General features: G+C 46.0%; 1 protein-coding gene across 1 annotated transcript in view; it reads right to left on the bottom strand.

The window, feature by feature from the left end:
- Window positions 1–20161, bottom strand: part of si:ch1073-396h14.1 (disintegrin and metalloproteinase domain-containing protein 10) — a 137415-nt gene that overhangs the window by 98470 nt on the left and 18784 nt on the right. The window contains exon 4 of the mRNA XM_063031997.1: window positions 9338–9496. Coding sequence (XP_062888067.1) covers window positions 9338–9496 — 159 coding nt within the window. The remainder of the gene's footprint in view (window positions 1–9337; window positions 9497–20161) is intronic.

Raw genomic sequence — 20161 nt, 5'->3', positions numbered from 1 at the left:
GTCTCTTAAATGTCTTTAGGCACGTGAATGTAAGGAAAATGGAAGGATATGGACATTGTGTAGGCAGAAGGGAGTAATTTAGTTTGTCATTTGATAACTAGTTTAATTGTTTCAGCACAATATTGTGGGTGAAGGGCCTGTTTCTGTGCTATATTGTTCTATGTTCTATTTATGAACCACCCTACTGACATTTAGAGATCCCTAGGTCCGTCAACATCCCCTCGTGTCTTACCACTCACCGTGTAAGCTCTATCCCAATTTGACTTCCCAACTTGTCGGCATCTGTTTTCTGATACCAGGCTATCTTTCCATACAAATCTATATCCTGCTGTAACCTTCCTCACTACCTACAACACAACCAGTTTTCAAGTCATCCAATCCACAGGAGCAAAATTCTGAAGAATTTTGGAAGATGATAACCAAATCACGTATTTTTTTATAGGGTCACTTTCTCTGGTACCCTGGGGTACAGATTACCCTCCCCTGATCTAGTCCTATTATTTCACTAATACTGAGTTCCTTCGTATTCTTCCTCTCTCTAAAAATTTACATCAACATATGTGGGGAAGGTTCTTCATAGCCTCATTTGTGATGACAGTACCAAATTCTGTCACAAAAACAGGCCCTTCGCCTACCCTGTGCATGCCGACTAGCAAGTCCCATACACACTAACTTCATTACCAAGCACTTGGTCCATAGCCACCCGTATCTTGGTGATTCAAGTGCTCCTCCAGATACGACTTCAAATGTTGTGAGGGTATCCACCCCCACCACCCCCTCAGGCAAAGTGTTCCAAACACCATCCATCATCTGGATCAAAAGATCCCCTCTAAACCTGTGATCTCTCATCTTACACACCTTTGTCATGGAGGAACAGGTTCTTGCTATCTACCTAGGCTTCTCTGAACTTTGTACACCCCTGTCAAGCCCCTCTCTGCTCCAGGGAAGGACCGGAGCTGAGCAGACGGAACTGCATCCTCAGATGCCCCACATCCTTGTGATGCAGGCTCTAATTGAGCTCAGCCTGACCTTGCCGGGTTTACAGTGGGACTGCTTGTTTCCAACAGGGCAAGGTTTTCCAGTGATGTTCAGCTCTCCAAAGCAGTTCCCACAGCAGCAGTCTGCGATTTTATGTTGGGGCCACCTGGGGTCAGTCTGAGATCGATGCAGAGGCAAAATCAAAAGCTAGTTTGTTTACAGGAGCCACTGAGAAAGCTCAGAGCTGAGCCCTTACTGATCCCTTGCACATAATACGGCAGACTTCTGGCGTGGTGAAGGTCGGCTCTTCAGTATAAAGAGAACAAACTGTCTCAGTCCACAATCTGCTTTGGAGACCCTGGCACTACAGGTCACTCAGAGAAGCTCCTCCAGTGCCTGAGGACTGGCACAGGGACAAGCTGAGCTCACGGCTGCTGGTGTCATCTCTCCTGGATACATGGCAGGCGGGGAGAAGCCCCCTGCATCCTGCTTCAGTTTAACTCGGGGGTACTGCACACACACACCAATGACCTGCTTCAATGGCAGCAGAACCCACTCCCCCCACAACAAAGGCTGTGTCACCCCGAGACCCCACTCAAAGCTCTGGCACAGTGGTTGGGATATGGGAAACTGGAAGCGGTGCGGGGGGGGTGAGGGAAGATCAAGGGTGGCACGGGGGCTCAGGGGAGGAGCCATGGCTGAATGAACAACATTGTAAAATGGCCAGCCAATTGCCAGAGTGAAGAGACCGATGAAAGCACCATTAGCAGATGGCTCAGTAAGTGAGTTAAAGGCTGAATGGTATTCGGACATCAGCAATAATCTTCCTTCATCGTATGGCCTGACAAGGGTACACTGGGACCCTTCGGTCTGAACTCCTCGGCCAGAGAAATGTCCTCCCTGCACTCAGTCGGACAAGCCCTGTGAAGACTTTATGTTTCAATGGGATGTGCTCTCCTTGCACCTGTGATACTGCTAAGAGTTTTTCATTGCATCTGTGCACACGTGTACTTAGAAACATAGAAACATAGAAAACCTACAGCACAATACAGGCCCTTCGGCCCACAATGCTGTGCCAAACATGTACTTACTTTAGAAATTACCTAGGATTACCATAGCCCTCTATTTTTCTGAGCTCCATGTACCTATCCAGGAGTCTCTTAAAATACCCTATCATATCCGCCTCCATCACCGTCGCCGGCAGCCCATTCCACGCACTCACCACTCTCTACGCAAAAAACTTAACCCTGACATCTCCTCTATACCTGCTTCCAAGCATCTTAAAACTGTGCCCTCTTGTGCTAGCCATTTCAGCCCTGGGAAAAAGCCTCTGACTATCCACACGACCAATGACTCTCATTATCTTGTGCACCTCTATCAGGTCACCTCTCATCCTCCGTCGCTCCAGGGAGAAAAGGCCGAGTTCACTCAACCTATTCTCATAAGGCATGATCCCCAATCCAGGAAACATCCTTGTAAATCTCCTCGGCACCTTTTCTATGGTTTCCACATCCTTCCTGTAGTGAGACGACCAGAACTGAACACAGTACTCCAAGTGGGGTCTGACCAGCGTCCTATATAGCTGCAACATTACTTGTGCATTTGACCATAAACTTGACTTTGACTTTAGAGAATACAGCCCCAGTCCACTCTGACTCTGCTCATACACTAAGTCCCCATCCCTGGAACCATCTCTCTATGGAGAGGAGAAGATGGCGGCGCGACGCAGCTCGCAGCGGCCACTCCGGTGATGAATATCTGTTATCTGTCAAGTAGGGTGCCATGCACAATCCTGATTTGTTGGAGACAGACATGAGAGCACGGAGGAACATCTGTGAAACTTCTGAAATGTCTGTTTCGCAGCCGCTGTTACTGTGTGATCCAGAATCTCCGGAGGAGAAGGCCCCGAGTCCTCGGCTTTGCTTGTTGCTCGGCGGCTGGGGCAGGGTCGAAGCGCTTGGCAGAGATGGTGCTCGGTGCTCGGTGTCGTAGGGCTGGTTGGAGGCTCGAAGTTTTCAGACAGACTCAGAGTCGGCTGCGGTCAGGTGCTTCCAGGATGCTGCATCGGCAAGTTGGCAGTGCTGGAGTCTCATGGCAGGGAGAGTTTCTCTCTTCCACCGTCTGCGTGAAATGTTGGGGCTATCGGGACTTTGAGACTTTTTTTACCGTGCCCATGGTCTGCTCTTTATCAAATTATGGTATTACTTGGCACTGTTGTAACTATATGTTATAATTATGTGGTTTTTGTCAGTTTTAGTCTTGGTCGGTCCTGTGTTTCTGTGATATCATACTGGAGGAACATTGTATCATTTCTTAATGCATGCATTACTAAATGACAATAAATGAGGACTGCATGTCCTCATAATCTAATCTAATCTATCGTTTTTCAGTTAAGGAGAACAGACTGTACACAATACTCCAAGTGCACACTCCCCAAGGCCCTGTATCATTGTGCCTTTCCTCCTGTACTTAAATCCTCTCCCAGGGAAGGCACACATATCTCATTCCTTGCTACATCAGACTGTAGATCTTCAGTGACCTGTGGACAATAAAACAGCTTCCTACTTCTGTCAGCACCACCCAGTCTCTCCTCATAGTTCTCTCTACAAAGATGCAATCTTAACCTCCTGAGCATCACACACAAAATGATGGCCCAGGACATTGACTGTTTATTCCTCTCCACAGATGTTGCCTGACTTACTGAGTTCCTCCAGCACTTAGTGTGTGTTGCTCAAGATCTCCAGCATCTGCAGAATCTTTGTGTCTCCAACACTTACTGTTTTTGTTTCTGTCACCCTGTCTGGTAAAACGTGTGTGCTGTGTGTGTTGTGTGTGTGCAGATTGCAGGTGCATCTCTCTGCCCAGTGCAGGGGTGGGGAGAGACCCCAGAAGAAGCACCAAGACAGCGCTGAGAGGGATCAGAGAAAGAGGGCAGATGCTCATCATAGGGAGAGACCAGGCACTAGGCATCTGTAGTCTGCTTCTGGACTCTACCCCTTGCGGGCAGATGAACACCCTGGTGAACAGAGGGAATAAAGCTGGCAATTCTGTGAGGGTGAGCAGACTTTTTGCTGTAGCAGCAGAGAACTGGACCCAGGTACTCACAGCCCCTCATCAGAAGAGGGGAGGAGAAGTAAGGAGGAAGACCCACCCCCAGCCGACACAGGCTCTGTCAGCCTGGCCAGCTTCTGTCATGGTCCGGTCCATGAAGTCCGCGTTCCGGTTCACGGTCCGGTCCGTGGACTCCTGACTCCGGGTCCCTTGTTTCTGTTGGGCTTTATCATAGGCACCTGATGCTCGTCTTGGGGCTGGGAATATAAGTGGCCTTGCGTTCGAGTGTGGGTGCTGGACTTGAAAAAGAAATTGAGGAGGTGAGAGCTGACAAAGAGGAACTGCTGGGTGGGATTGAGGTTCAGTTGAATTGAGTTGATTTGAGTTGAGGCTGAATTGGGGAGAGGCGAATTGAACGAATAGAGCTGAATTGTGGAGTATCGAGCCTGCACATTGAACTGCACAGTGAGGAACGGAGGGTGACGATGTCGCTTGTTTTCATCACCGACTCGAGCCAGACCGGAGTGCCGATTGTGGGCAGAACTGCTGAAGAGGAGATGAGTACGGAGGCCACATCTGCTGAGTTGATAAAGAGAATAGCCCGCAGGATGAACTGCTGGTTCACGGATAGTGGAAGTGGGTTAGAGATGGATGTTGGCAAGAAGGAGGAATGGAGGGGAAAGAGTAAGAAAAGAAAACAGAGGTATGAGATGTCAAACTCTGAGGAGTCAGAAGACAAACAAAATAGGATAGCAAAACAATGGAAAGAAGATGAGATTAAAGCAATTATAAAACTGAGCAAAGGTGGAGCGTCTTTTGGTGAATGAAACCCGATTCATTTGACGAAGGTAACCAACAAACTTATAGGTGAAGTCATAAAAGTAAAGATTTTACTAAATGGATCGCTATTAGTGATTTGTCGGGATAGTGCTCAACAAGGCAAAGTGATAAGATTAAATAAAATAAACAGCAAAAAAGTACAACGCTCAATACCCAACAATAGAAAGTGGACTAGAGGAGTTATTTCGGGGATACCAACAGAAGTTACTATGGATGAGATTAAACAGAACATGAAAGGAGCAAAAATTATTGAGACCAAAGGTTTGAAAGCTACAAGAAACAGGAAAAGGTGTGATAGTTTATCGGTTATGATTAACTTTGATGAAGAGAGATTGCCGACTAAAGTTTATTTAGGGTATATGTGTTATGAGGTCAGAATATATATACCAGCGCCTTTAAGATGCTTTAAATGTCAGAAAATCGAGCATATTGTGGCGGTCTGCAGAGAGAAACAAAGATGTGGACGATGCGCTGGAGAACATGAATACAGGAAATGTGAGGCGGGAGCTAGGATGAAATGTTGTAATTGTGGTGAGGATCACAGTGCAGCTTATCAAAGGTGCATTATTAGCAAGAAAGAAGCTGAGATAAAATATGTAAAAGTAACTCAAAGGATTAGTTACGCAGAGGCAGTGAAAGCATTTGCTGGAAAGGAGCAGGCTATCAAGCAAACAAATACAGGGAATAATAGCAACATACATCAAAGTTGCTGGTGAACGCAGCAGGCCAAGCAGCATCTGTAGCGTCCTGACGAAGGGTCTCGGACTGAAACGTCGACTGCGCCTCTTCCTACAGATGCTGCTTGGCCTGCTGCGTTCACCAGCAACTTTGATGTATGTTGCTTGAATTTCCAGCATCTGCAGAATTCCTGTTGTTTACAGGGAATAATAAACCAGTGAACTGTGAGGGCTGTAATATGATAAATAAGGATATACTAATTATGAGTAAGAAGGATTTCATACTGTTTATGGTAGATGCAATTAACTGGTCAGCGCAAACAGACAAAAGAACTGAAAAAATTAAAATTATAGTCAAGGCTGCAGAAAAATATCTTGGTATTACAGGGCTTAGGTGGGAAGCAGTCAAAGATATGCTGAATGGAGGATCAAACAGTTCACAGGCAGGAGAGGCAGGAAATTAATGGCTGTGTGTGTATATATATATATATCACAAAGGAATGCAAGGAGTCTTATCACAAATGATCAAGAATTTAATAAGTATGTATCAGAATTTAAGGGAGAAACCTCAGATTTTATGTTTACAGAAACATAGTTGAAACCCAGGGTAAATGTGCAGAATTCCATCAACAAATAGAAGTACTCAATAAGAACAACTGTGAGTTGGAAAGAGATTGGATGAAATGGTACTGCATTTAAAGGAGACGGTTTCTGAAAAAGATGCTTGTCAAAATTCAGTGACATGGAAAACAGATTAAAAGTGGAGGAACTTATTCCAAAGTTACAGAAGGAAAAAGGAATTTGTTGCAAAGTGAATTATCTACATTCGGATTATAAAATGGAAACAACTGAGGAAGAACTTCAAGATCTCAATAAACATCTGCAGGCTTTGATTCAAGAAAAGGAAAACTTGGAAATAGCAGATAGACTTGGAAAACAGCAATTTTAAATGTTAAGCATGCGATAATGAATATTCTCAAACAAGAAGCTTTTAGTTTGACAAATGATTCAAATGATATTAATGTAATTTCAGGCAATGCAATTATTTGGAAACCATGTGACTGTTTATACATGAGACTAGGTTATATTCGAGAACTTGAGTTCCTTGAAATTCTATAATTAATTATACATCCTATGGAGGGCAGTAATACGCCTAGATGTGTCTAAACTGCCGGAAATAGAAGAAGAAGTGTGGGTGCTGGTTTGTCCTGTCAGTATCCTGTCCTCGCCTCTGTGGGGTAAGTCAGGCCGTCTTTGCCATTACCCTGCGGTTGGATCTGTCCCTTCCAGTCCTTGCCTCTGATGGGTGAGCCAGGCTATTTTTGCCATTACCCTGAGGTTGGACTGTTCCCCTCCCTTCCCCTTCCTTCTGAAGCCTTGCCTGCAACTTTGTCAAGTTCAACCACCGGAGCGAGACCAGAGCCTTGCTGTGTCAAAATAAGGAACCGTCTATCATTGAGTTGGAACTGTCTCTGTATCCACGCCTTCGCTAGGTAGGTCCGGCCGTTTGCCACTACCTAGTGTTGGGAACCGTCTCTGTGTCCATGTCTTCGCTAGGTAGGTCTGGCTGTTTGCCACTACCTTGTGTTGGGAACTGTCTCTGTGTCCACGCCTTTGCGAGGTGGGTCCAGCCGTTTGCTGCTACCTAGTATTGGGAACCGTTTCACCGTGTTCAGCATTCTGTGTATGAATCCCAGCCCTACGTCCTGTTCCCAAGGAGGGGTCCCGGCTCTGTGTTCCATGTTCCTATCTCTCAAGTCCAAGGCTCCGTGTTCCCATGGTCTAGACCAAGGCCCTGTGTTCCTGTCCTCCCCAAGACCAAATCAAGGCTTCTGCCTTTGTGTTCCGAGGTTCCTGTCTCCCAAGACCACATCATGTCTTCGCCTAGTTCCAGAGTCTGAGCCCAAGTCAAGGCCTAGGTTCTGGGTCTTGTCCAGTCTCTGACTCAGAGTCCGAACCCAAGCCTCATCATGTCCTCGCCTCGAGGAACCCAAGCCTCGTCATGTCCTCGCCTCAAGGAACCCAAGCCATATCCAGTCCTGTAGCCACATGATGTCCTCGCCTAGTTCCAGGGTCCAAGCCCGAGTCAACACCCAGGTTCTGGGTCCTTGTCCAGTCTTCAGCTCGGAGTCCAAGCCCAGGCTCCTAGTTCCCAGTTCCTTGTCCTGGTCCCGCTTGCCTAGCCAATGTCCTAGCCCAAGTCTGTGTTCTTGTCCCAGCTCCTAGTCTGCATCCAGTCACGTCACTAACTCTAGTCTCTAGTCCTGTCCTGTTCCTGGTACTTCAGTGTCTGTGTCTTGCATTTGGGTCCGCTACCAGCATCCCCCCCCACCCCCGGCGACAGCTTCGGGTTAGGAGCGTACAGCAATGGGGAGAGTTTAGGTCCCCAGTGTCCATCCAATTCCCCTTGGTGTCCCCCTCACTCCCCTCACCCCACCACACACCCAGCTAAGCCAAGCTGCCCCGTTGACTCCAGGCAGCTGTGTGAACCCAGCACATCTGAGGCAAGAGATGGCCTTGGGTCACCTGGGAGAAAGGGGAGGGCAACAGCCTTCTGGCAGCCCCTGAGGAGAACTGTGAGGCAGCAAGGGGCACAGAAACCACTCACCCAATGGTCAAAACAGAACAGCACAGGGGTTAAATCATAATAAAAATCTGGGAAGATACCCTAAGGATCCTTTGGAAGAGAATGTTTGCACTCCAGCAACCACCTATATTTCTGACTCCAACCACTGCCAAGTCTGCCCTCAATGCTCTTTACTTCAGCATAGGCTCACTGATGCCACAGTTACTCTCCGCCCAGCTCCTGATTCTTAAAATAATTCTTAAAGGAGATACAGCCGGATGAAGATCAATGTCTTCAATGTCCAGTCATGAACCAAAAGGACTGATCCCTTGACCAAAGCTGAAGCTTCCTAGTTATAGTTTACTATGGTGCAGGTGCCCATAAGTGGACCCGTTTACTTCACTCCAGTAACATCTACTCCAAGCTCTCTGCAGATGTGAACCATGTGAATTGTGTCCGGATGGGAACCATCTGCCATGTGCAGATATTCAGCGTGAGCACAGAGGACCAAGAACTCATGTTGGAAATGAGTTGATTCATTACAAGGGATCTTGTTTAGTTCAGTGATTCGGGTTTCTATTGAACTACTTGGGGATTCACACAGAAACACGACACACAAAAGAATTTCTGGCATCTAATTTTTTTGGAAGTTTAATCTTTCCCAAATACTGACTCATATCCTGTTGACATGATCAACATCCTAGGACTTGTTAACCTCACTAAAACTTCCAACAAAGCTGGAACAAAGCCAGTTCTATCTGAGCTCACTGACCCAAATGACTCCCACTGCACTCATCATTTCACACGCAATCTGTTCGTGGAAATGTCCCTTCTCCCTCATCCTGATCTCTCTGTACTACAGCACCCCACAAGAGACATCGATCTGTAGTTCACAGCACCGGATCAGCAGCTCCTCTGAAAGGAGGCTGAATTGGACCAGGATGTGCTCCTTCCCACACCCTGACAGACTGTTCAAAGTCAGTCAAATTTGGCACAAACCCTGAGATTAAATTGCAATGTATAATTCATTCTCTGTTTCTGATGGAATTGTCCTGCTTCTATTGGGAAATGTTGCTCTCCCTTTCTTCTCAAGTTCTATGTGCTCCACTCTTTCAACAACAGTGCTCCAGGTCAACAAACCTCATGAGTTGTGCAGTGTATTGTTCCCAGTAAACAAACTGCTGCCCTACCTTCAAGTCACATTTCTCATCTGATCGGTACTCACCAACATCATCCTGGTGATAGATGATAGAATGGATGGCAGAATTCTCTCTCTGAACATACCGCTCCATCGGTTCGACATAATATCTGCCCTCCTGTGTTTGAATAAACCCTTCAAATCGACCATCGATGATGGAGCCATGGCAGTAGGAACTGTTCTCGCCTGTTTGTAGAGAGGAAGGCACCTTAGTCAAGTAACCTTGGCCACATCTTGTGGCGTTTCATCAGTGAGGTTGAATGGCACTGGATTCAGTGCTCTAGGAATTGTCACACTCATCCATCACTGACTCCACACGTATCCTTGGCTCACACAGGCTGGACAATCAGTGTCCATCCCAGAGACAGGGACCCCATTCCATACACCAGCCTCCTTGCACTCATCTCCAGTAAATCAGAGCCTCATTTCTTCTCCCGCTCTACATGCTCCTGCCTTCAGATAACTCACTTTGTGTGATTTACGATGACAATCGCACCATCAAACAACCAAGTCAGTGATCCAATGTGAGAAAGCTGGACAAAGCTAACGTGCCTGATCCAGAACATGCATTCATAGGCAGGGCAATGTACCATACAGAAATACAAAGGAAGCTCGGGTAATGTGGAGACACCGAGTGCTGGAATGTAAAGCAGCGCCCCCCTTGAGGAACTCAGCGAGTCGAGTCGCATCTGCGAAGGACAGTGGAGCTGGTGGAGGAAAGGAATCATCAATATTTCGGGTTCTGATGCAGGGTCTGTTGAAATGTCGACAATTTCCCCGCCCACTACAGAATTGGCTCGACCTGCTGAGTTCCTCCCGCAGATCCTGTGCTGCTTTAGTATTGTGTACAGGGTGAGTTCACTTCAGTTCTTTATACGTTATCATTTTGAAACCAAAATGAGAAGTCACCATTAGAGAAAGGCCTACAGACTGCAAAGTAACTTCCTGCACTCGGCACTGGATCGCATCCCCCGAGCCCACCTCCCAGGCAGTCAGCACTGCACCTGAGTCAGACTCATCCATCCGCGCTTCAATCATAAAACCATAGGATATTGCAACAGAATTAGGCCATTTGGCCCTTTCAGACTGTTCTTCCATTTGATTATGGCTGATTTATTTTCCCTCTCATCCAGTACAAGTCCAGGCTTTATTTGCTTTTCATATGATTGAGTTACTTGGCCAATATTTTTGTCTCCTAGAAATCCTGTTCATTCACACTGATCCCTTGCTGCCATGAGCAGTTCATCCCTTTCCCTGTCTCCTGCCTGCCTCTCCCCAGCATGTCCTTTGTTACACATCAAAGTTGCTGGTGAACGCAGCAGGCCAGGCAGCATATATAGGAAGAGGTACAGTCGACATTTCGGGCGGAGACCCTTCGTCAGGACTAACTGAAGGAAGAGTTAGTAAGAGATTTGAAAGTGGGAGGGGGAGGGGGAGATCCAAAATGATAGGAGAAGACAGGAGGGGGAGGGATGGAGCCAAGAGCTGGACAGGTGATTGGCAAAAGGGATACGAGAGGATCATGGGACAGGAGGCCCAGGGAGAAGGAAAAGCGGGGGGGGGGGATCCCAGAGGGTGGGCAAGGGGTATAGTCAGAGGGACAGAGGGAGAAAAAGGGGAGAGAGAAAGAATGTGTGTATATAAATAAATAACGGATGGGGTACGAGGGGGAGGTGGGGCATTAGCAGAAGTTAGAGAAGTCAATGTTCATGCCATCAGGTTGGAGGCTACCCAGACGGAATATAAGGTGTTGTTCCTCCAACCTGAGTGTGGCTTCATCTTGACAGTAGAGGAGGCTGTGGACAGACACATCAGAATGGGAATGGGACGTGGAGTTAAAATTACTAGCTCTTCCTTCAGTTAGTCTTGATGAAGGGTCTCGGCCCGAAACGTCGACTGTACCTCTTCCTAGCGATGCTGCCTGGCCTGCTGCATTCACCAGCAACTTTGATGTGTGTTGGTTGAATTTCCAGCATCTGCAGAATTCCTCGTGTTTATGTCTCTGTTGGGTATGGCAAGGGTTGGGTTAATATTAGGCTTAAATCTTTTTCTATGATCAGTTTGTGTTCAAGTGAAGATTTCCTGATTGTTATACGTTACTCTATTCCTCAGCTGGCCAAAGACCATGCTGACAATTGTCGGTGGTGGTGAGTTTCTGAAGGGCAGTCAGAGACAGAGACCTCAGGCCTGGCACAAAGTACCTGATGCAGCAGGTAGCAGCAGTTCTGGCCATCAGGCACACTGAGATCTAGGGTAACTACAGCTGGAAAAATACCCCCACCACAGCCTGCTCCAGATCCTCCAGGGGCTAAACCAACATCACATTCTCTACCAGTCCAGCTATATTTAAACCCTAACATTTAGTTGGCTCTGCTGGGGAGGCCAAATCATTCACATCCCCTGATTTCTAGGTGAAGGGACTCAGCCCAAAACATCAACTGTCTGTTCCACCTCCACGCTTGCTGTCTGAGCCACCAAGCGTCCCCAGTGTTTTGTGTGCTTTGCACATTCACACACCTGACCCCTGACTCCAGACACAGTCAGACCCTCACGAGCTCTGCCACAGGTGGAGACTGCAGGCAGACAGCGGAGAGATGTAGAAAGATACAGCCCGTCTAATCCATGCTAACCATCAAATGCCCACTGGACACTCACATAGTTGCGAACCTCTGGCCCATGATTGCCCAGAGCTGAGCGGCAATGGTTGAAGTGGCTTTGAGGACCTCTGATCCATGATTGGAAACACACGAGGTCCAGATAAACGATGGAAGGAAAGCATCTCCTTGCAAGTTCCCCTCCTTCCTCTCTGCCTCTCTGCCTTTCTGTTGCAATGTGGCCCCAGCTCCATTCGATTTTATTTATTTTTCCTCTCAACCCCATCCTCCTGTCTTCTCCCTATAATCTTTGACACACTTACTAATTAATAACCAATCAAACCTGCTTTAAATATAGCCAATGACTTGGCCTCCATAGCTGTCTTTGGTAGTGAATTCCCCAGACTCACCACCTCTGGCTGATTAAATTTCTCCTCAGCCCTTTGTCCCTTTATTCTAAGCACATGCCCTCTGGCCCTAGCCTACTGGAAAAATCCTCTATCCAACCACAGCTTTCAATATTCAGTATGTTTCAATGAGAGTCCTCCTCGCTCTTATAAACTCCAGCAAGTACAGGCCTAGAGCAATCAAATACTCCTCGTGTATTAACTCTTTCATTCCTGGGATGATTTTTGTCAACCTCCTGTGGACTCTCTCCAACACCTGCCCATCCTTTCTTTGATATGGGGCCCAGATCTGCTCACAATACTCCAAATGTGGTCTGACCAAAACCTTATAAAGCCTCATTATTATATGCTTGTTTTTATATTCTTGTCTTCTAGAATGCTAACCTTGCATTTGTCTTCCTACCACTGACTAAACATACAAGTTGACCTTCAGGATCGAGGCACGACTGAGCAGACAAGTGGATGTCAGCGAGTTAGACCGGCAGGAAGAATTTAAAAGGAGAGCATTTTTTCTTCAGTGGTTTGATCAAGGCATGACTGCACAGGCGCGTAGATGTCAGTGAGTTAGACTGGCGGGAAGAATTTAAAAAGAAGGCAGCTTTATATAGCGGATGCAAGTGGAGCGGCTGTTGGAGTAGAGGGAGTCAGAGTAGGAGGGCTTTGGCTCAACGGGGCTTCAGCGATAACGGGTCAAGGTGAAGTAAGTTACTTGTGAAGAATAGGAATAGGAAGTATGTGTGTGAGGCCGGTGTTCTGTACTGGGCGTCGGATGTGGGATGTCCGGGGGATTCCCAGCCACCTGGACGGCCACATCTGCACCAGATGCGTGGAGCTGCAGCTCCTTAGGGACCGTGTTAGGGAACTGGGAACTGGGGATGCAGCTCGATGACCTTCGTCTGGTCAGGGAGAGTGAGGAGGTGATCGAGAGGAGCTATAGGCAGGTAGTCACACCAGTGCCTGGGGAGACAGATAAATGGGTAACAGTCAGGACAGGGAAGAGCAGGAGTCAGAGACTAGAGAGCACCCCTGTGGCTGTACCCCCTGACAATAAGTACTCCTGCTTTACTGTTGGGGGAAGCAGCAGTGGCACAGAGTCTGGCCCTGTGGTTCAGAAGGGTCGGGAAAGGAAGGGGATGGCAGCAGTGATACGGGACTCTATAGTTAGGGGGTCAGACAGGCAATTCTGTGGACTCAGGAAAGAAACACAGATGGTAGTTTGCCTCCCAGGTGCCAGGGTCTGGGATGTTTCTGATTGCGTCCACGATATCCCGAAGTTGGAAGGTGAACAGCCAGAGGTCTTGGTACATATTGGTACCAACAACATAGGTAGAAAAAGGGATGAGGTCCTGAAAACAGACTACAGGGAGTTAGGAAAGAAGCTGAGAAGCAGGACCACAAGGGTAGTAATCTCGGGATTACTGCCTGTGCCACGTGACAGTGAGTATAGGAATAGAGTGAAGTGGAGGATAAATGTGTGGCTGAGGGATTGGAGCAGGGGTCATGGATTCAGATTTCTGCATCATTGGCAACTCTTTTGAGGTAGGCGTGTCCTGTACAATAAGGATGCACTTGAATCCGAGGGGGACCAATATCCTGGCAGGGAAGTTTGCTAAGGCTATTGGGGAGAGTTTAAACTAGACTTGATCGGGAGTGGGAACCGAACTGAAGAGACGGAGGAAGGGGCAGTTGGCTCACAAATAGAGAAAGCTTGGAGACAGTGTGAGATGGAAGATGGGCAGGTGATAGAGAAGGGATGCGCTCAGACTGATGTTTGAGATGTGTCTATATTAATGCAAGGTGTATCATGAACAAAGCAGATGAGCTTAGAGCGTGGATCATACTTGGAACTATGACATTGTGGCCATTACAGAGACTTGGATGACACAGGGGCAGGAATGGCTACTTAGAGTGCCAGGTTTTAGATGTTTCAGAAAGGAAAGGGACGGAGGCCAAAGATGTGGGGGTGCGGCGCTGTTGATCAGAGATAATGTAGGAAAGGAGGAAGTCATGGAGAGGTTGTCTACAGAGTCTCTATGGGTAGAAGTTAGGAACAAGATGGGGTGAATAACTCTATGGGTGTTTTTTTTAGACCACCCAATAGTAACAGGGACATCGAGGAGCAGATAGGGAGACAGATTCTGGAACAGTGCAATAATAACAGGGTTGTCATGATGGGAGATTTTAATTTCCCCAATATTGATTGGCATGTCCCTAGTTCAAGGTGGAATTTGTTAGGTGTGTTCAGGAAGGTTTCTTGACACAGTATATTGATAAGCCTACAAGAGGAGAGGCTGTGCTTGATCTGGTATTGGGAAATGAACCTGGTCAGGTGACAGGTCTCTCAGTGGGAGAACATTTTGGAGATAGTGATCACAATTCTATCTCCTTTACCATAGCATCGGAGAGAGATAGGAACAGACAAGTTAGGAAAGTGTGTAATTGGGGTAAGGGGAAATATGAAGCTATCAGGCAGGAATTCAGAAGCATAAATTGGGAGTTCTCAGGGAAATGTATGGCAAAAATGTGGCAAATGTTCAGGGGATATTTGCGTGGAGTTCTGCATAGATACGTTCCAATGACACGGAAAGGATGGTAGGGTACAGGAACCATGGTGTACAAAGGCTGTTTTAAATCTAGTCAAGAAGAAAAGAAGAGCTTACGAAAGGTTCAAAAAACTAGGTAATGATAGAGACCTATAAGATTATAAGGCTAGCAGGAAGGATCTTAAGAAAGAAATTAAGAGAGTCAGGAGGGGCCATGAGAAGGCCTTGGTGAGCAGGATAAAGGAAAACCCCAAGGCATTCTACAAGTATGCGAAGAGCAAGAGGATAAGACATGAGAGAATAGGACCAATCAAGTGTGACAGTGGAAAGTGTGTATGGAACCGAAGGAGGTGGCGGAGATACTTAATGAGTATTTTACTTCAGTATTCACTATGGAAAAGGACCTTGGCGATTGTAGGGATGACTTACAGTGGACTGACAAGCTTCAGCATATAGATATTGAGAAAGAGGATGTGCTGGAGCTTCTGGAAAGCATCAAGTTGGATAATTCACCAGGACCATACCAGATGTACCCCAGGCTACTGTGGGAGGTGAGGGAGGAGATTGCTGAGCCTCTAGTGATGATCTCTGCATCATCAATGAGGACAGGAGAGGTTCCAAAGGATGGTAGGGTTGCAGATGTTGTTCCTTTATTCAAGAAGGGGAGTAGCAATAGACCAGGAAATTATAGACCAGTGAGTCTTACCTCAGTGGTTAGTAAGTTGATGGAGAAGATCCTGAGAGGCAGGATTTATGAACATTTGGAGAGGCATAATATGATTAGGAGTAGTCAGCATGGCTTTGTCAAAGGCAGGTCGTGCCTTACGAGCCTGATTGAATTTTTTGAGGATGTGACGAAACACTTTTTGATTAAGGTAGAGCAGTAGATATAGTGTGTATCGATTTCAGCAAGGCATTTGATAAGGTACCCCATGCAAGCTCATTGAGAAAGTAAGAAGGCATGGGATCCAAGGGGACATTGCTTTGTGGATCCAGAACGGGCTTGCTCACAGAAGGTAAAGAGTGGTTGTAGATGGGTCATATTCTGCATGGAGGTCGGTGACCAGTGGTGTGCCTCAGGGATCTGTTCTGGGACCCCTACTCTTCATGATTTTTATAAATGACCTGGATGAGGAAGTGGAGGGATGGGTTAGTAAGTTTGCTGATGACACAAAGGTTGGAGGTGTTGTGGACAGTGTGGAGGGTTGTCAGAGGTTACAGCGGGACATTGATAGGATGCAAAACTAGGCTGAGAAGTGGCAGATGGAGTTCTACCCAGATAGGTGTGAGGTGGTTCATTTCAAATATGATGGCAGAATATTGTATTAATAGTAGGACTCTTGGCAGTGTGGAGAATCAGAGGGATTTTGGGGTCTGAGTCCATAGGAGTGAGCTTGGCCTTCTCTCCTTGGAGCGATGGAGGATGAGAGATAATTTGATAGAGGTGTATAAGATGATGGGAGGCATTGATCTTGTGGATAGTCAGAGGCTTTTTCCCAGGGCTGAAATGGCTAACATGAGAGGGCACAGTTTTAAGGTGCTTGGAAGACATCTGGGGTGAGTTTTTTACACAGAAAGTGTGAGTGCGTGGAATGGGCTGCCAGCGATGCTGGTGGAGGTGGTTACAATAGGGTCTTTTAAGCGATTCTCATTTAGGTACATGGAGTTTTGAAGAATAGAGGGTTATGGGTAACCCTAGGTAATTTCTAAAGTAAGTACATGTTGGGTACAGCATTGTGGGCTGAAGGGCCTGTATTGTGCTGTAGGTTTTCTCTGTTTCTATGCTCTATGTTTCTAAATCCTACACTAAGACTCCCAGCTCCCCTTGCACCTTCAATTTCTAAAAATGGAGAATAGTCCATGCCTTTAATCCTTCCACATGATCATAAATTTCCTTATGCTGTATTCCATCTGCCAGATGTATGTCCACAACATCAGCTTGTCCAATATCAACCTTCTGCAGACTCCCTGCTTACCCGACCCTACCTGTCCCTCCACCTACCTTTGTATGATCCATAAGTCTAGCCACAAAACCATCAATTCCATCAAACAGATCAAAAACATACAACATAAAATGTAGCAGACCCAAAAGTGGTCTCTGTGGAACATTGCTAGTCATCGGCAGCCAACCAGAAAAGGCCCCCTTTATTCCTACTCTTTGCCTCCTGACAGTCAGCCAATCTTCTATCCATGCTAGTATCCTTCCTGTAATACCGTGGACTCTTATTTCACATACAGCACCTTGTCAGAGGCCTTCTGAAAATCCAAGTCAACAACATCCACTGACTCTCTCTGTCTATCTTGCCTGTTACTTCCTCTAAGAATTCCAACAAATTTGTCAGGCAATATTTCCCCTTAAGGAAACAAAGCTGACCAAACTATTTTATTGCGTGCTTCCAAGTACCCTGGAACTTCATACTTAATAATAGGCTCTAAAATGTTACCAAGTAATTGTCCTATCATTTCCGATCATTTGTAAATCTCCTTTCTTAAAGACATTTGCAAATTTCCAGTCCTTTATCCAATCCATTATCCTACTAGAAAAAAGCACGAGGGTTTCCATTCAGATTCAGAACCAGGCTGAATATCAACTGAATATGTTGTGAAATCTGTTGTCTTTGCAGCAGCAGTACAATGCAATACACAATAATAAAGGAAAAAACTGTGAATTACAATAAATATATAATGAAATAGTTAAATTAAACAAGCAGTGCAAAAATTTAAAAAAATAAAAATGTAGTGAGGTCGTATTCATGGGTTCAATGTCCATTCAGAAATCGGATGGCAGAGGGAAGGAGCTGTTTCTGAATCGCTGAGCGTGTGCCTTCAGGCTTCTGTACTCCCTGATGGTAACAAAGAGAACAGGCAGTGTACTGAGTGATGGGGACCCTTAATGATGGATGTCGCCTTTTTGAGGCATCGCTCCTTGAAGTCGGTTTGGATACGTTGGAGGCTGGTGCTTGTGATGGAGCTGACTAAGTTTACAACTCTCTGCAGCTTATTTTGATCCTGTGCAGTAGCCTCCCACCACCTCCCCCACCCCCATATCAGGCAGTGATATAGCCAGTTAGAATCAAAGTTGCTGGTGAACGCAGCAGGCCAAGCAGCATCTATAGGAAGAGGCGCAGTCGACGTTTCAGGCCGAGACCCTTCGTCAGGACAGGGTCTCGGCCTGAAACGTCGACTGCGCCTCTTCCTATAGATGCTGCTTGGCCTGCTGCGTTCACCAGCAACTTTGATGTGTGTTGCTTGAATTTCCAGCATCTGCAGAATTCCTGTTGTTAGCCAGTTAGAATGCTCTCCATGGTACACCTGGAGAAATCTGAAGTGTCTTTGGTGAGATACCAAATTTCCTGAGAAAGATAATGACATATAGCTGCTGTCGTGCCTCCTTTATTGCTTCAACAATATGTTGGGCCCAGGATAGATCTACAGAGATGTTGACACCCATGAATTGAAATTGCTCACTCATGATCCCTCTTTGAGGATTGGTGTGTGTTCCCTCATCTTACCCTTTCTGAAGTCCACACTCAGTTCTGTGGTATTACTGACTTTGAGTGCAAGGTTGTTGTTGTGACACCACTCCACTAACGGATATAACCATATGACTATATAACAATTACAGCACGGAAACAGACCATCTTGGCCCTTCTAGTCCGTGCCGAACTCTTACTCTCACCTAGTCCCACCTACCTGCACTCGGCCCATAACCCTCCTTTCCTTTCCTGTCCATATAACTATCCAATTTAACTTTAAACAACAACATCAAACCTACCTCAACCACTTCTGCTGGAAGCTCGTTCCACACAGCTACCACTCACTGAGTAAAGAAGTTCCCCCTCATGTTACCCCTAAACTTTTGTCCTTTAACTCTCAACTCATGTCCTCTTGTTTGAATCTCCCCCATTCTCAATGGAAAAAGCCTATCCACGTCAACTCTATCAATCCCCATCATAATTTTAAATACCTCTATCAAGTCCCCCCTCAGCCTCCTACGCTCCAACGAATAAAGCCCTAACTTGTTCAACCTTTCTCTGTAACTTAGGAGATGAAACCCAGGTAACATTTTAGTAAATCTCCTCTGTACTCTCAATTTTATTGACATCTTTCCTATAATTCGGTGACCAGAACTGTACACAATACTCCAAATTTGGCCTTACCAATGCCTTATACAATTTCAACATTACATCCCAACTCCCATACTCAATGCTCTGATTAATAAAGGACAGCATACCAAAAGCTTTCTTCACCACCCTATCCACATGAGATTCTACCATTATTTTGAGATTCCTCTGTTCTACAGCATTCTTCAATGCCCTACCATTTACCATGTATATCTTATTTTGATTAGTCCTACCAAGATGTAGCACCTCACATTTTTCAGCATTAAACTCCATCTGCCATCTTTCAGCCCACTCTTCTAACTGGCCTAAATCTCTCTGCAAGCTTTGAAAACCTACTTCATTATCCACAACGCCACCTATCTTAGTATCATCTGCATACTTACTCATCCAATTTACCACCCCATCATCCAGATTATTAATATATATGACAAACAACATTGGACCCAGTACACTCTCATCCGGCCACTGCTGAATCCATTTTACTACTTCGATATTAATGCCTAACGATTGAACCTTCTTAACTAACCTTCCATGTGGAACCTTGTCAAAGGCCTTACTGAAGTCCATATAGACAACATCCACCACTTTACCCTCATCAACTTTCCTAGAAACCTCATCAAAAAATTCAATAAGATTTGTCAAACATGACCTTCCACGCACAAATCCATGTTGACTGTTCCTAATCAGACCCTGTCTATCCAGATAATTATATATACCATCTCTAAGAATACTTTCCATCAATTTGCCCACCACTGACATCAAACTCACAGGCCGATAATTGCTGGGTTTACTCTTAGAACCCTTTTTAAACAATAGAACAACATGAGCAATACACCAATCCTCCGGGACCATTCCCGTTTCTAATGACACTTGAAACATTTCTGTCTGAGCCCCTGCTATTTCACACTAACTTCCCTCAAGGTCCTAGGGAATATCTTGTACGGACCTGGAGACTTAACCACTTTTATATTCCTTAAAAGCGCCAGTACTTCCTCTTCTTTAATCGTCATACTTTCCATAACTACCCTTCTTGTTTCCTTTTCCTTACACAATTCAATATCCTTCTCCTCAGTGAATACCAAAGAAAAGAAATTGTTCAAAATCTCCCCCATCTCTTTTGGCTCCACACATAGCCGTCCACTCTGATTCTCTAAGGGACCAACTTTATCCCTCATTATCCTTT

This window comes from Mobula hypostoma, chromosome 24 (genome assembly GCF_963921235.1).
Source record: "Mobula hypostoma chromosome 24, sMobHyp1.1, whole genome shotgun sequence".
NCBI lineage: Eukaryota > Metazoa > Chordata > Chondrichthyes > Myliobatiformes > Myliobatidae > Mobula > Mobula hypostoma.
The sequence above is the reverse complement of the archived record's forward strand: the minus strand, read 5'-3'. Positions and strand labels throughout refer to the sequence as shown.